Raw genomic sequence first — 17,281 nt, 5'->3', positions numbered from 1 at the left:
TCTGTGCACCCTCGTCCTACAGGAAGTATTCAAGGATGCTGGGAAGAGAGAAGACTGGGGCGGCTATGTGATTATTCTCTCGTGATGGGGGATACAGGTGTTCTGTATTGAACCAGAGGGGGAAAAATAACCCAGGATTGATAGGTAGAAGTTGCAAGAAAGTAGATTTTGCATCAAAATAAGAAAGATTCTTTTTCCTTTTTCTTTTGCACCCCCTTCCCCAAGCCCCACGTTGGAACCCATCCTCAGAGCCCGTTGAATTTCTCCTACTGAGTCTTTTGGCTCACCTCCATCCTCACAGCCACCAGCCGGGGTCTGACTCCTTTCTCCTGTCTCTAAGGAGGCAAGTGGAGTGCTCTGAGTAGGTCTTTTTATTTTCTTTTTTTAAAAACATTTCTTACTTTATTATTATTTTTTAAAATTTATTTATTTATGTTTGGCTGCGTTGGGTCTTTGTTGCTGTGCGCGGGCTTTCTCTAGTTGCGGCGAGCGGGGGCTACTCTTTGTTGCAGTGCGCGGACTTCTCATTGCGGTGGCTTCTCTTGTTGTGGAGCACGGGCTCTAGGCGCACGGCATTCAGTAGTTGTGGCACGTGGGCTCAGTAGTTGTGGCTCGCGGGCTGTAGAGCGCAGGCTCAGTAGTTGTGGCACATGGGCTCAGTAGTTGTGGCTCACGGGCTGTAGAGCACAGGCTCAGTAGTTGTGGCTCACAGGCTCAGTAGTTGTGGCTCACGGGCTGTAGAGCGCAGGCTCAGTAGTTGTGGCTCGCAGGCTCAGTAGTTGTGGCTCATGGGCTGTAGAGCGCAGGCTCAGTAGTTGTGGCACACGGGCTCTAGCTGTGCAGTCTTCAGTAGTTGTGGCACGTGGGCTCAGTAGTTGTGGCTCGCGGGCTGTAGAGCGCAGGCTCAGTAGTTGTGGCACACGGGCTCAGTAGTTGTGGCTCACAGGCTCCGTAGTTGTGGCGCACGGGCTTAGTGGCTCCGCGGCATGTGGGATCTTCCCGGACCAGGGCTCAAACCCGTGTCCCCTGCGTTGGCAGGCGGATTCTTAACCACTGCGCCACCAGGGAAGTCCTGAGCAGGTCTTTCTGCAGCCTTGGTCGGTTACCCCGCTTCAGTCAACTCCCCACCGAGCGGTTGTCAGACACGTTTTCAGAGTAAACACCTGCTCATGCCCCAGCGCCGCGTCCGTCTCCACTGGTTTCCCGCTGCTCTTAGGATGGAGCCCACACTTCTTACCGTAGTTCCGACGGTGGTGCGCCCACTCACTGCCTGCCCTCCAGCAATGGGCTGGTCCCACTGTTCCCTGCATTCACTCTGCTCCAGCCACACCGCGCTGCTTTCTGTTCCGTGCACCGTCGGAGCCTATTTCTAGCTCAGCGTCGTTGGACCTGGTCACCATCTACCAAGAAAACTCCTCTGCTAGATGTTCAAGGGTCTGGCTTCTCTTCAGCGTTCGGATCTTCACTGAAAGCTCTCCTCCTCTGAGAGGTCTTGCTATCCTTCATTTCAGCTTAGCCTCTCAGCCTGTGGCCATCGAGGAGCTACCAGCCCACACACCTTATGTCACAATTTTGTTTTCATTTATACATGTCACAATTTTGTTTTCATGTATATATATATATATTTACATATATATATATATTCTTTTTCAGATTCTTTTCCATTGTAGGTTATTTATTGAGTATAGTTCCCTGTGCTATACAGTAGGTCCTTGCTGTTTATCTATTTTATATATGGTTCTGTGCATCTGTTAATTCCAAACTCCTAATGTACCCTCTCCCCCCTTTCCCCTTTGGTAACCATACGTTTTTTTTCTATGTCTGTGAGTCTGTTTGTGTTTTATAAATAAGTTCTTTTGTATCATTTTTTTAGATTCCGCATGTAAGTGCTATCGTATGATATTTCTCTTTCTCTTTCTGACTTACTTCACTTAGTATGATCATCTCTAGGTCCCTCCGTGTTGCTGCAAATGGCATTACTTCATTCTTCTTTATGGCTAATATTCCTTTGTATATATGTGTCACATCTTCTTTATCCATTCATCTGTCAGTGGGCATTGAGGTTGCTTCCATGTCCTGACTATTGTAAATAGTGCTGCTGTGAACATAGGGCTGCATGTATCTTTTTGAATTATGGTTTTCTCTGGATATATGCCCAGGAGCAGGATTGCTGGGTCATATGGTAGCTCTATGTTTAGTTTTTTTAAGGAACCTCCATACTGTTCTCCATAGTAGCTGTATCAACTTACATTCCCACCAACAGTGTAAGAGGGTTCCCTTTTCTCCACACCCTCTCCAGCATTTATTATTTGTAGACTTTTTAATGATGGCCATTCTGACTGGTGTGAGTTGGTACCTCATTGTAGTTTTGGTTTGATTTGGTTTGTCACAGTTTAATGTAGGCACTTGCAGTGGCCAGGTGTCTTTCCTCCATGCAGATGGCAAGATTCAGGTTCTTCCATCGATGGCTCCACTTTACATTTGACATCAGATTTGCTAAATCAGGCAAAGGATGAGGAAGGACAGGTATACTGACCTCTTAATTGTCTTAATCAGAAAAGACACACGTCACCTCCGTTCATATTTCAGTGCCCAAACCCCACTGGGTCCAAGACAGGCTGAAAACCGTCATTTCCCAGCAGAAGCACTACACGATGGTGGTGGAATCATGAAGCTTTTGGGGGTAGAGAGCCACCGCAGCCATTCTGGAGATACATACCTGTGCCTTTGTGTGCTCATATGTATGCATTATGTCTGTATATGTTTGTGTGTGTCCATATGTGTGTCTGTGTGTATGTGTGGTATGTCTTGTATTTGTGTGCATGTGTGTTTGGGGAGGTGTGTGAAACCATCCTATTTGCATCTTGAGATTTTTACTTTGAAACTCGAATAGAAACCTGCATTCAGAGGAGCAAAAGTAGACATAGTGACATTGGTTAGAAGTTTGTAATACTCCAAGTGATGGCAGTTTGGCTGTTTCATTTCCAGCGCGAAGGGGAAGAAGTGGACACATGCCAAGAAGACTGTCAAAAAGCATTCTAGTTTTCTAGTCTCCGCAGTTACGAATACAGAAAAGCCACGAGACGTCTAGCAGGGAGAAAACATAATTTGGTTCCATAGGAGTCAGTTCGAGGAGCCTTTGTGCCATTTAATAGACGTGTCAAGTAGGGCATTGGGTGTGGGACTCATAAGAATGAGCCTGGGCTGGAGGAGCACAGATGGAACTCGTCACTGGCGAGTGAACGGTAACCGAAATCGTGCACGTGGGCGAGGCCATCTACGACCTCAGAGCAAGAAGGGAAAGGGCCGAGACCGACTCAGGGAGCACGTCATCCATAATGAGTTGGGCAGAGAAGGAGGAAACAGTGAAAGAGTCAGTGTTGGCCAGAGAAGGAGAACATTCTGGAGGATTTAATGTCCGGGAAGCCGAGAGTAGAATGTGAATCCAAAAAGTAAACACTGCCTGAAATGAAAAATTCTAGCAAGAGAAAACATACTTATAAAAGGTAGACATGATACGATTCATGCCAACTGTTGATCCTATAACCTGGAAATATATTCATGGGTTGCAGTGACTTAACGTAGATTCTCCTGGACCCTCGTAAAAGGTTACGTGTAGAATACGTATGAACAGACATTCTTTTTTAACTTAAAAATACCTTTTAAAAAAGTACTCATGACCTACTGTCCAGAAGTTCCAACACCCCGGTTAGTTACCACGCACTGTGCTAAACTGACTTAAAGTCAGAGGTGACGCCACAGAGGCAAGGTGGGTGAGGTCTTAAATCATCGTGGAAGTGCATCCAGGTGATAAAGATGCAAACAAAGTCTTTACCCTCTGGCCATTCTTTGGGTCATTGACTTACAGCCTGTTTGTTTGATTGCATGTTTCAGGGATTCTGAAGTGTAAGAAGGACAAAGCCTATGAAGGGGGTCAGCTATGCTCCATGTGCTTCAGCCCCAGGAAGCTGCACAAACAAGAGATTCAGAAGCTGAAGGACATCACTTGTGAGAAGCCTTCTATCGAGTCCCCTCTGAGACAGAACAGGAGCAGGAGTAGCGAGGAAGACCAGAATCAAGAGGAGGATGGTGACAACGTGTTGTCCCTGCAGGGGCTCCAGTACCCTGTATGGAACGTCTCTCTGAACATGAGCGACGAACACGGGAACACAGTGAACTTGGTCTGTGACATCAAGAAGCCCATGGACGTGTACCAACTACACTTGAACCAAACAGACCCTCAAGAGATAGAGATAAATGCCACAGTCGCCTTGGATTTTGAGTGTCCGATGACTCGAGAAAACTATGAGAAACTCTGGAAGCTGATTGCCTATTACAGCGAGGTCCCTGTGAAGCTACACCGACAACTCACGCTCAGCAAAGACCCCAGACTCGGCTACCAGTACAGGCAAGACGCCGACGATGGGACCCTCTACTACACGGGCGTCAGAGCCCACATCCTGGCAGAACCAGAGTGGGTTACGCAGCCGTCCATAGACCTCCAACTCAACCGGCGTCAGAGTACGGCCAAAACAGTGCTGCTGTCCTATTCCTCTCAACATGCTCTCACCGTGTCCGCCAAAGACGCGAGGCCGTCTCGGAGCAGAAGCTGGGTAATGATTGAGCCCAGCAGAGCGGTGCAGAGAGCCCAGACTGTCTTGGAAGGGAGTCCATGCCAGCTGAGCTGCAACGTGAAGGCTTCTGAGCGCCCATCCATCTCCTGGGTGCTCCCGGATGGCTCTGTCCTGAAAGCACCAATGGAAGACAAGGACGGTAGATTCTCCATCCTCACCAGCGGCTGGCTGAAGATCAAATCCACGGAGCAGTCAGACGCTGGTTTGTACCAGTGCATCGCTCGGGTGAGGGATGAAATGGACCGAATGGTTTATAGGGTCCTTGTGCAACGACCTGTCACTCAGCCCCCTGCTGGACATACAGTGACCATTCAGAAGAACCCAGGGGAGCCGGTGATGCTGCCTTGCAATGCACTGGCCATACCTGAGGCCGAGATTAGCTGGATCCTTCCAAACAGAAGGCTGATTAACAATATGGCCAACACGTCACACGCATACATGTTGGCCGATGGAACGCTTTCCATCCCAAAGGTCCAAGGTAGCGACGGTGGTTACTACAGATGCGCGGCTGTCAACCAGCAAGGGGCAGATCACTTTACGGTGGGGCTCACAGTGAGTAAGAAGGGATCTGCCAGGGCATCGAAAAGAGGCAGACGCCCAGGCGGGAAGACCCTTTCCAGAGGAAGAGGAGATGTCGTGGAGGATGAAGGGGGATCCGGCATAGGAGATGAAGGTAACACAGCGAGGAGAGTTCTCCATCCGAAGGACCAAGAGATGTTCATCAAAGCAAAGGACGATGCCATCACCGGAGGTCAGAAAACCAAGAAAGGGCGCAGAAAACTGAAACACTGGAAGACTTCCGAAAAGGAACCAGAGACAAACATCGCAGAAGGTCGCAGAGTGTTTGAGTCCAGACGAAGGATAAACATGGCCAACAAACAGATTAATCCAGAGCACTGGGCAGATATTTTAGCCAGAGTACGTGGGAGAAATCTACCTAAGGGAACAGAAGTACCCCAGGTCATTAAAGCCAACACTCCTCCATCAGAGAGTCTAGAAGTGACACCCCTTTTGCCTGCTGTTCCTCACCGCTCAGTATCACCTGTGCAGACCACAACCAGTGCAGAAGAATCCTCAGGAGATGTGTCTTTATTTGGCGAGGAAGAGCAGGTTTCTAGCACTGTTTCCTCAACCAGGATGGTTCCGGTCCAATCTGGCCACGATGGAGTAATTCTTGCTCACCCCAAAGTGACAAGCACACACCTGCAAGAATTTATTGTTGATGAGTTTTCTGAGAAGACCAAGGCTCCAGCTGCCACTGTAGTTGACTCAAATTGGGCTACAGCCACGACACTGCTATCTGTGCCTTATGAATCTTCTACTCTACAGACCCTGGATATGGTCCACGAAGAGCCCACTAACAAAAACATAGCCACAGAGGGCTGGTCTACACTAGATGTTGCATCCATGCCAGGGTCTACATCTAGTGAGTATGAGCCTCCATTGGATGCCATCTCCTTGGCTGAGTCTGAGACTCTGCCATACTTTTACCAAGGTGTGGAGACAAATTCACAACCAGGTGAAACTACGATGAAAGAACAGACCTCCACACACGTTACTCCAGTGCCTGCCTTGTGGGTTGCTAACACCAGGACCTCTGAGCCATTTGAAGATCCCATTTTAGGGGACCCCAAAATCCCAGCACAAACAGCTCTACAAGAGCAAACGGAGAGCCCGAAGCTTGTGAAAAGTGGTTTAAGCACTCAGGGCCACCCACTGATTCCCAAGGGCACAGAGGAGAATTCTCAGACGACACTACAGGAAGGAGGTCCGCTAGAGAGAGACCCCAAAAGCTCCAGAAGTCCTGAGAGGAAGAGGCAAGGCATCGCATCTACCACTGTGCTTGACTCAGCGCTGGAAGCCATGGCCAGCATCACTGCCTTGCAGCGCCCCAGGGAAACCACACTTGGCGTTCTGTTTGACAAGGACACCAGCACGCTAGCGATGATGATGCCAACCCAAAAGGCCGCTTCCCCATCACCACCGACCACCCATCCTTCCCGAAAGAGACCCAACGGGAGGAGGCGATTACGCCCCCATCGATTCCGGCACCGGCATAAACAAACCCCGCCCGCGACTTTTGCCCCAGCGGTCACTTTTTTGACACCACTGACTCAGGTACCTGAAGTGAAGACTCCAAGCCAAGCGGAGAGCTTGCTGGTTCCTACATCTTGGGTCGATAGCACAGTTGGTACCCCAAAGCAGGTGGGCATGGAGAAGCATGCAGAACCGGTATCCAAGGGAACCCCACGCAGGAAACATGGGAAGAGGCCGAAGAAACATCGGTACATCACCTCTACCGTGAGCTCTATAGCGTCTGTGTCCAAGCCCAGCCCTTCCCCAGAAAATAAATATAAAAACACTGTTACCCCCAGTTCAGTAGTTGTACTTTCACCTACCACCATTTCTCTCACAACTGGAGACCCACGTGAGACAACCAGAGTGGAAGATTATAGGACAACCACCACCAAAACACGTTTATCTCATGATAAATTCCGAGAGACAATTCCAGTCACATACGAGCCTGTATCAGACGGAAAGGAAATTAAGAATTACGAAGTCACAAACATCAAGGACTATAAAAACGACAGTCTAGTCCCTGGCGAGTCAGTCACTCATGTGGCATCCCCTTCTGGGGCCGAGGTCTCCACTGCAGGAGTATTTAAGGAGGCATCCCCTCCTTCTGGCTTTCCAGGAACTGCAAGGTGGACCCCTCCTAGGGCAGCCCAGCCTGAGCGGCTACAGACAGACCCACCTGTTACCAGCTCTTCAGAAGCTCTTACAGACTCACCCTTTTTAAAAGAGTTGGAGGACCTAGGTTTTCCTTCTGAGTTTTCACCTTCTGCAGTCTCTATGCTCTCGCAACAGGAAGAAGTGGTCCCTTCAACTACTCTCGCCATCATAAAAGTAGAGGCATCTTCAAGTCAGGCGGAAACCACCATCCGTGGTCAGAGTCATCGTGAAACCACTCCAGCCATTATCCGTTCTGAAATTAGACACCAGAGTGAAGTCTCCACACGTGCCCCGGTGGAGGAGCCAACAACCCCATTCCCACCCACAACTCGTGTGTCTCTGGCAGAAACCACCGCAAAGCCCACACCTCTTACGTCAGAAACACTGCCAACATCAAACGCTTCCAAACAAAACATTTTCTTCCATTATGCTGGGGAGACCCCAGCAACCAGAACACCTTCAGTGAATAATGAAGGAACTCAGCATGTATCGAAGCCAAACGAAATATCCACTCCCTCTTCCCACCAGGACAAATTTACCTTCACTCCAAAGCAGGAGTCGCGAAAGGAAGCCTTTGATGGTACAACCAAAAACAGCCTTCCAAGGGGTCCAGATAGTCACCACGAGGCTGGGAGGGTCCAAGGTTTCCACCAACCAGCCAGCGTTGCTGCCACACCAGTCCCACCGAGAGGAACCACGAGGCCACCACACACGGCCACACAAAGCTCCTTTAGATACGTTGTCACTCTCCAGCCCCACCTGACCAGCAAACTGGAAATCGCTGCATATCCGTCGAGGGATCCGCCAGAGAATAAGCACTTTACGACTCCAAAATTACCAAGTTCAACAACTCCTGTGGTTCCGTTGCCTGGGTCCAAACCTAGCATTCCTAGTAAGGCGACTGACCAGGGAACTGACCCATTCAACGGCAGCTCCAAATTGTTTGGAGACAACAACGTCCCTGATCCAAGAGACCCAGCTGGCAGGCTTCCAGATTTGAGAGCTCCTCATTATCCTGATGGAAGATTCCCTTTCTTTTTCAACAGGACCCTCTCTTTTCCACAGTTGGCAGCTACTCTGAAGCCTCAGATCCCCACCTCTCCTGCCCCAGGGATGAGAGGGAGAAAAGTCAGCCCAGGTCCCTACAATAGGACACATTCCCAGAGCATCAGCCACGTGGGCTTTGGTCCCCCAGCGCCTCCTGTATCGCACCTTCCCCGGACTATGGCGCCACCCTCAACAAGCTTAAGAAACATCCCTCTGGTCTACTCCACCCGGAGCTCCATCCCTTTCATAACATCTTCTGCCCAGCCTTCCAGAAGCTTCCATCAGAGCAACTCAAAGCTCTTCTCTTCCGGAGGACCACCTGCATCCAAATTCTGGACGCTGGGGGAAAAGCCCCAAATTATCACCAAATCCCCCCAAACCGTGTCCGTCACTGCCGAGACAGATGTCATGTTCCCGTGTGAGGCTATGGGGAAACCCAAGCCTTTCGTGACTTGGACAAAGCTGTCCACAGGTAGGGTGTTTAAACATCTGCATTTTAACCAGGGCTGGTGTAGGGGAGGGGCTTACTGGAGTCTGTGAGTGCAGGTAGAACCAGAGATTCTGGGCAGAGGGATAGGTAGATGGGATGGGAAAGGACATCTGAGAATCTACCGACAGGTGTATTCCTTTACGGGGACAGGAAATAAGGAATTAAAATGGGTGTCAGGTTTTAATGGAGTCATGGAAACACCTACAAGGTTCTTTGGATAGGGCATTCCTAACCGAGGCTTAGGACTGTTCCACTCTTGCCTCTTCCCAGTGAGGTCCAGTACAGAAGTCCTCCACAAGCCATGTCGGGGTGCAGAGGGGCGTGAGGGGAATTGTGCAAATCGCTCTTGTCCTCGCACTGGCTTGAAAGGTCAGGGCAGCTTGGTGTGAGCTCATCAGGCATTGCTTTGACTTGAACCTAGAGATATAATCTTATGAGTCCGCTCGGGCTGCCGTAGCAAAGCACCGGAACAGATGGTGCGGCTGGAACAGCAGATATATTTTCTTTCAGTTTGGGGAGGTTGAAGTCCAAGATCAAGGTGTCACCAGGGCTGGTCCCTCCCGAGGCCATTCTCCTGGGCGTGTAGACGGCCCTCTCCTCCCTGTGTCCTCACGTGGTCGTCCCTGTGTGTGTGTCTGTGTCCTGATCTCCTCTTCTTCTAAGGACACCAGTCCTATGGGATCAGGACCCACCCTAATGACCTCATTGTACCTTCATCCCCTCCTTAAAGACCCCATCTCCAAATACATCCACATTCTGAGGTCCTGTGGGTCAGGGCGTTAACATATGAACTGTGGTGGGAACACAATTCAGTCCGTAACAAGGCTCTATACAACGGTCTCTACTTGGCAGGCTGGGATGCCCAAAGACCACTTTGCTTCATAAGATGACCATCGGCTTTCCCGATGGCGAAACAGATTCTAGGTGACGGACGAAAGTAATAGCGGAGGGCCTACAGCCTCCTCGAATGGACCTCCCTTTTCCCCTTTCTCTTCCCTTCTCTCTCAACATGGCTGTGTCCTTCAGGCTTGGATCCTGTTCAGAGGGTTGGGTTTTTTTTCGGTTACCATTTAGATAATCTAGGAAATGACAAGTGCTGATATCACTAGAGAGAGCTGTACATTCTCTGCTTATCTCACACATGTTGGATGTGTCCCAGTGGTGAACAGAGGGCACTGAGCATAGGGAAATTACCAACATCTTTGATCAGCTCAGCGTTTGATAGCAAACGCTTTCGTAATGATTTAATAAGGAACTTGCTTGAAATAGCAAATGGGGAACACCACGGGGTTTTCATTGTAGAAGGATTGTGCCTTTGAAGGAAGGCATATTCCTCCCCTGGGAGATCCCATTTGCATTCATCCTTAGGGTCTCCATACCTTGGGCCATTTTAGAGCATCCCTGGACCATGCCCCCTCCCTAGACATACATGTGCCTTCCTCTACCTGACCAGGAATCTGCTTCTACTGCTGGCTTCTCCTTTGTTAGCTAGCTCCAGTTTTTAGAAAGTTCTTCCTCATTTCATGCCCAAACCAGACAGTCAGCCAGCCAGCGTTGTTTTCTGTGGTCCTGGAGCTAGCTGCACGATGTCTCTATTTTATTGAACCTTTTCTACCCGATAAACCAAATCAGCTCATTGAGTGCTAATAGGAGGCCGCCTTCTACCTGCCCATCGTGATCTGCAGGAGGTTTTAGTGGACCTTCCCTCCCACCTCAAACCCAATGAAATAGACAAGCACTTTCAGATCTCTGCATCATAAAATCCATCCATGGGGAGGTGGTTGAGGGGCAGCAGGAGGCTTTCCATGCCCACAGTCACCTGTCACTCAGGAGGGCTTGGACCCGGAGCAGGATGACCTGCATCACCTAGAAGGCAGGGAGGTTATACTGTCATCAACCAACACCTTTTTTCCCTATGACCAGGTGGGTTGGGAAGACTCACCTGGAATACCCCATCCATGGCGGAAAGCCTTGTCGTGGGAAGTTTCAGGTAACTTAGGAGGTAGAGGACATGAATCCTCAGTGCTAGGGCTAGGGAGAGCGTCCAGGGTTCCAAGGTTCCATGCAAAGGCAGAACTCCCAGCTTAGAGAAAATTATTAGGAAAAGAAGCAGAGGAGTTTGTCAAAACTAAAACGAATAACTCGTGACGGGCGCATGGACCCAGGAACCAAGCAGCGTGGGATAGGATGGGAGGATTGAAACTCAGGGTTTTCTGGGGCTTTCCAGTTTTTAAACACAGGATTTGTTATTATTCAGGTATGGCGAGGCTAACAGGTCAGGAGATGACTGCCATTGAAAAGACACTTGGTTACTCACGGTTCCCAAGAGGAGGGGGCACGGCACACCATGCAGGGTTACACGGGGAAGCACCAGGGTCGGTCAGGAGGCAGAGGGAAAGGGGGAAAACCAGACAAGAGCCTTTGTTGTGATTTTCGCAGGAAGGAACAGGTGAGGCAGGGTGAGCAGGATTAGGATGGGCTGGTGTGAATAATTCCAGCAGGTCCTGGGTGCAAGGGCTGCCCTAGTTGTCTGGTACCTGTCCTGGGGGGATGAGGGCAGGTGGATTGTGGCCCAGAGTATGGGAGCCGCTCAGAGCAGGGAGTGGGGGGTAGGCTCTGGATGTGTCAGTTTGCATTTGCAAGGTGGGTCCTTTGCTATCTCTAGGAATTGGCCATCCCTGGAAGGTCAGCAAGACCCCAGCATGTCAAAGCATCAGAAACACTTGATTATTACAGACCCTGACTGTGGCAGAGTCCTGAGAGATGGGCTATGAAATACAGGGAGTATAGACAGTGGGGAGAAGGAGGGGTGTGCGCCCCCTGACTGTAGAGGTGGGACTCTCAGGCACCATCCGGAAGTCTGAGTTAGAGCGCGACTCAACCAGACGGGGCAGAGAATGACCAGCCCTATGTCGCTCTCAGGAGCCTGGCCGGACAGAGGCAGACAGAGACTGCGAACCTGGGGCATCCCCGCAGCCGACCTGGGGACCTCAGGAGGACAGCCTCCGCACAATGAGGCAGAGGCTGAGCAAAGTGGCGCTGCCTCTCCAGTACCTAAAGTAAATGAAGAGGCCACCTTGGGAGACCCTGGGGCTCGTGACGGCTTCCAGAACCCTCTCTGAAAACCATACCTGCTGCCTTGGCCTGAAGGTGGCATATGCCCTGATTTGGGGATTAGTGTAAGAGTCAAGAAGAATATCAGAGAAACTGCGTGGTGGGTCTTTTGCTTTTTCTGTCTGGACATAACGAGGAGAATCAGATTAACTCATAATCCTTGTTCCGTCCCTTGGGAAAGACCGTGTTTACATTGAACCTGATGGTGCCTGCTTTCGGTTTCCAGGTGCCCTCATGACCCCCAACACCAGAGTACAGCGGTTTGAAGTCCTGAAGAACGGCACCTTCGTCATCCGAAACGTACAGGTGCAGGACCGCGGCCAGTACATGTGCACGGCCAAAAACCTGCACGGAGCAGACAGGATGGTGGTCCTGCTGTCAGTCACGGGGCAGCAGCCTCAGATCCCAGCCGCCCACTACAAGGATGTCACCGTCTACCTGGGCGACACCATCGCCATGGAGTGTTTGGCCAAGGGGACCCCAGCTCCCCAGATCTCCTGGATCTTCCCCGACAGGAGGGTGTGGCAGACCGTGTCCCCCGTCGAGGGCAGGGTCACGCTGCACGAGAACCGGACCCTGTCCATCAAGGAGGCGTCCTTCGCGGACAGAGGCGTGTACAAGTGCGTGGCCAGCAACGCAGCCGGCGCGGACAGCCTCGCCATCCGCCTGCACGTGGCGGCGCTCCCGCCCGTCATCCACCAGGAGAAGCTGGAGAACATCTCGCTGCCCCCCGGCCTCAGCATCCACATGCACTGCACCGCCAAGGCCGCGCCCCCGCCCAGCGTGCGCTGGGCGCTGTGGGACGGCACGCAGGTCCGCCCTTCGCAGTTCATCCACGACAACCTCTTCGTCTTCCCCAACGGGACCCTCTACATCCGCAACCTGGCGCCCGAGGACAGCGGGCGCTACGAGTGCGTGGCCGCCAACCTGGTGGGCTCGGCGCGCAGGACCGTGCGGCTCACCGTGCAGCGCGCCGCCGCCAACGCACGCATCACCGGCACCTCCCCGCAGAGGACCGACGTGCGCTACGGGGGGACCCTCCAGCTGGACTGCAGCGCCTCCGGAGACCCCTGGCCGCGTATCCTCTGGAGACTGCCGTCCAAGCGGATGATAGACGCGCTCTTCAGGTACGTGGCGCTCCTGCCCCGCCAGCGATCCCGGGGCTCCTGAGCCCGTGTCCCCTCTGGATGCTGGGGAAACCTCCTCGTGGGGTCGGGCAGAAAGAGGAATGACTCCGTGTCGCCAGTGCTGACGCACAGGCGTTGCGGCTTCCTGTGTGGGCCGGGTGGGGGGCATTGCTTTCTCACATCTTGTCTTTTTTCTTTTTTTCCGGGCGGCCTTTCGGGATCTTCGTTCCCCGCCCAGGGATCGAACCCTTGCCCCCGGCACTGGGAGCACAGAGTGTTGACCGCTGGACCGCCAGGGAAGTCCCCATCTCGTCTTTATCAATTGAGATGCAGAGCAAACACCTAGCCCTTGGCCCTGCTCCTCTACTCCCCGCCTCCAGAGAAAGATAATCCAATAGCTTTTGTTTTCACAATCGTATGTTTAAGTGTATTTAAATAATTAGATAAAACAATTTGTTGTCTTCTCATTCTAATCTCAACCAAACACATAGGAGCTTCAGATCTTATCTTCAAATGTGTTAGCAATAGAAGGAAAGTAGGTAAAACAAAAAAATTAAAGGCATATGGCAGCACAAAGGTAGCACATCTGGAATTCTAAAACTTCATCTTGGCTAGGAAAAAAAAGCACCTTGCCTTGCCGTGTCTTCAATTCGCAGATGTATGAATCTAGAGCAGTGGGTCTCAGCCAAGCGGGATTTTGTCCCCAGGGGACATTGCGCAGTTTTTGGAGACATTTTTGGTGGATGAGACTTGGGGGACGAGGAGGGGGTGCTACTGGCCTGTGGTATGTGCAGACCAGAGATGCTTCTTGGCACCCCACAGTGCACAGGACGCCCCACGTCAGAGAGTCGTCCAGCTGCAAATATCAGTAGTGCTGAGGCTGAGAGATACTGTCTCAGCAAGGAAAACTATCTATCTATCCGTCTCCCTATCTATCTCCCTATCTATCCATCTCCCTATCTATCTATCTCCCTATCTATCTATCTGTCAATCATCTACCTATCATTTATTTTTATCTATCTATCATCACCTATCTGATATCTATCGTTTATCTATCTAGTATCTTTCCATCTGCCCATCTATCCTCCATTCTATGTATCTATCTGTTGTCCCTCACCTATCTATATCTAGCTCAAACTCTTTACCTATTTACCAATCATCTATTTTTCTATATCTAACATCACCTATCTGATATCTGTCGTTTATCTAGTATCTTTCCATCTGCCCATCTATCCTCTATTCTATGTATCTATCTGTCAACCCTCACCTATCTATATCTAGCTCAAACTCTTTACCTATTTACCAATCATCTATTTTTATATATCTATCATCACCTATCTGATATCTATCATTTATCTATCTAGTATCTTTCCATCTGCCTATCTATCATCTATTCTGTGTATCTATCTGTCAACCCTCACCTATCTATATCTAGCTCAAGCTCTTTACCTATTTACCAATCATCTATTTTTCTATATCTAACATCACCTATCTGATATCTGTCGTTTATCTAGTATCTTTCCATCTGCCTATCTATCATCTGTTCTATGTATCTATCTGTCAACCCTCACCTATCTATATCTAGCTCAAACTCTTTACCTATTTACCAGTCATCTATTTTTCTATATCTAACATCACCTATCTGATATCTATCGTTTATCTAGTATCTTTCCATCTGCCTATCTATCATCTATTCTATGTATCTATATATATCATCTGACATTTATCTAATCATCTATCTTCATCTATCTCTAGCTCTGTCTACCTACCTATCCATCCATCTTCTATCATCTGTGTCTATCTATCATTTATTTTTATCTATCTGTCGTCACCTATCTGATATGTATTATTTATCTATATAGTATCTTTCCATTTGTCTCTGTCATGTGTTCCCTGTATCTGTATATCGTCTGTCATTTATCTGTTCTATCATCTATCTTTATCTATCTCTAACCCTCTGTCTATCACCTGTCTATCTATGGAAGTGGTTCTCAGCTAGACAGTTCTGTCTCCCAGGGGGCACTCATCAGTGTCTGGACATATTTTTAGTTGTCACAGCTCGTGGGGAAGGGTTGCTACCCTTTAATTAGTGGAGACCCGGAATGCTGCTCAAAACCCCGCCGTGCACAGAATGCCTCACCACAGAGAGTCACCCAGCCCCTGATAGCAGTAGTGCCGAGGCTGAGAAACCCTGAGGTAGATCCCAAAAAGCCATTGTCTCTTTAGTAAGTGTTTCAAGATGCAGAGGAAAGAGACAATGATTGGCAACATGGAAGCAAAGGCACATCAGTGACGCCATGTTGGAAACCCCCTGGCTTATGGTGTGTCTTCAGCCCACACAGCCTGGCAGCTCAGACAGGAACCCACCTCAGTGCGGGTTCCTCCCCGGGATGTGATCAAAAGCGGCATCCAAGGTTCTGCGCGGCTATGTCTGGTCTGCCCAGTCTCCTTCCAACGCAGGAAAAGGGCGAAGTCGCCTTCTCACAGCCCGTATTTTAACTTCAGGTGGCTGGGTGGTGCCTAATGTACCCTGCACCATCGATCCAGAATACCACATACTCAATTTTTCCCGCAGTATCTTCCAGCTGAGCCAGTGTCCTGCCATGCAGAGGACTGTTTCCCATTGACATTGGCGAGGCTGAGGCAGTGCTGAATGAACACTGAAGTGAAGGAATGTAGTTCCAGTGTGAATTGGGGCCATTCTACTAGTATCTCGCTATAAATCATAAGCTTCAGTCTCTGTAGCTTCATTATTCCTAGATTCTGGCTAATTACATTCTTAGAAAAGTGTAATTAAACAGCCCATGTGAGTTTTTTAAAAGAACGGGCTGTTTGCCCTGCCTACGCACTGGCACTGTTTTAAAACAGAGCTGCTGGACTTTCGTGTCTCGAAGCGAAGTCTCCTGTGACGTGTAGCCAGCCATCTTTTTCAGAGTTGCTCTGTTGATTCAGATAATGACGAAGGTTAGGATTTGCTGCTATAGAAGTTTCTAAATGTTTACAGACATGTGCTACTATATACATTTTTGGATTCTAACTCCAAGAGTCATTAAAATACGTTTGTCTGCTCCACTCCTATCGAATGACCTACTAATTCATGTTGACTTGACTCTCACTCATGGCCAACAGAACACATACATGGTCCTTGTTAGTAGGTGCTTTGACGAACAATAATCAGGCTGAATTCCATCATAGGCAGACACTTTTTTTTTTTTTAATCAGTGACACAATTCCAGACGTGCTATTAGAATGACACAGTGTGCAGGAAATATTTAGGGATGAATAATCAAGCTCTCCCTGCAGATGCCAGAATTATAATTTATAAGTAATTGAGATTTTCAATCTGGACACGTTTAAAGTAGGAACCTCCCAAATCTCTTTACCCTGTTATTCAAAACATTAGTTCTGCGTTGCTGGAGGACATACCGATATATATTTACAAAAATGTCACACACCTAGTGAAGATATTTCTGTCTTTCTTTCCACGTTGCCTTTTTAAACTGAAAAATCTTTCTCAAATATTAACTCAGCAGTGTGTGAGTTTAGGTCTACCACGTGGAGAAATGGAATGTCAGCAGGAGGGTACGAGCTGGTGAGGGTCATGAAGCTTTCGTTACAGATTCTAGGGAAGAAACTTTTACACCAATAGCACCAAATTCTGAAGAATCCAATCGTAGCATCGAAACTCTGGGTATAACCGCAACTACGTGATCCATACTGTAGCTACTTTGCTGCCTGTTTGCCTCATAATGGGATACAACATCATAAAAATTGTCAAGAGTAAAAATCGTCTATAAAACTTTTAGGAAAAATTTCACCGCTTCCTAAGGTTAATGCATATTCATTCTGTCCCGGACTCTAGAATTTTATCTGATTTTATCATTACAACAAGCTCCACACTGACAACCAGGCAAATATTTGATCCACACACGCCCACACAAACCGGGCTGATGTCTTAGACTGCATTTCACATCTTTGAATCAGTGGCCAGGCCAGCCAAAGGTCAGGCTCCACTGGGGCGTTCTTAATTGTGGTAAATAAATCACTTCTGCGTTTGGATGGCCGTCCCCTCCGGGCTGCAAAATCCATCCAACATTTTCAGCAGCGGCCCTGTGCGCCGAAGGTTCTGAGAACCA

The 17,281-nt window shown here is 49.3% G+C and overlaps 1 protein-coding gene and 1 long non-coding RNA gene across 7 annotated transcripts in view; one reads left to right on the top strand and one right to left on the bottom strand.

Annotated features, from left to right (window-relative positions):
• The window catches only part of LOC309653466, a 39,275-nt gene that overhangs the window by 13,476 nt on the left and 8,518 nt on the right, over window positions 1-17,281 (bottom strand). The window lies entirely within an intron of this gene.
• The window catches only part of LOC309653424 (matrix-remodeling-associated protein 5-like), a 122,000-nt gene that overhangs the window by 101,579 nt on the left and 3,140 nt on the right, over window positions 1-17,281 (top strand). For all 6 annotated transcript variants that reach the window (XM_082448043.1, XM_082448041.1, XM_082448040.1 and 3 more), the window contains 2 exons: window positions 3,895-8,886; window positions 12,245-13,145. In XM_082448043.1, coding sequence (XP_082304169.1) covers window positions 3,895-8,886; window positions 12,245-13,145 — 5,893 coding nt within the window. The remainder of the gene's footprint in view (window positions 1-3,894; window positions 8,887-12,244; window positions 13,146-17,281) is intronic.

Source organism: Balaenoptera physalus (assembly GCF_965194825.1).
Source record: "Balaenoptera physalus genome assembly, chromosome: Y".
Classification (NCBI taxonomy): Eukaryota; Metazoa; Chordata; class Mammalia; order Artiodactyla; family Balaenopteridae; genus Balaenoptera; species Balaenoptera physalus.
Note: the sequence above shows the minus strand (reverse complement) of the source record. Positions and strands in the feature narration are given on the sequence as shown.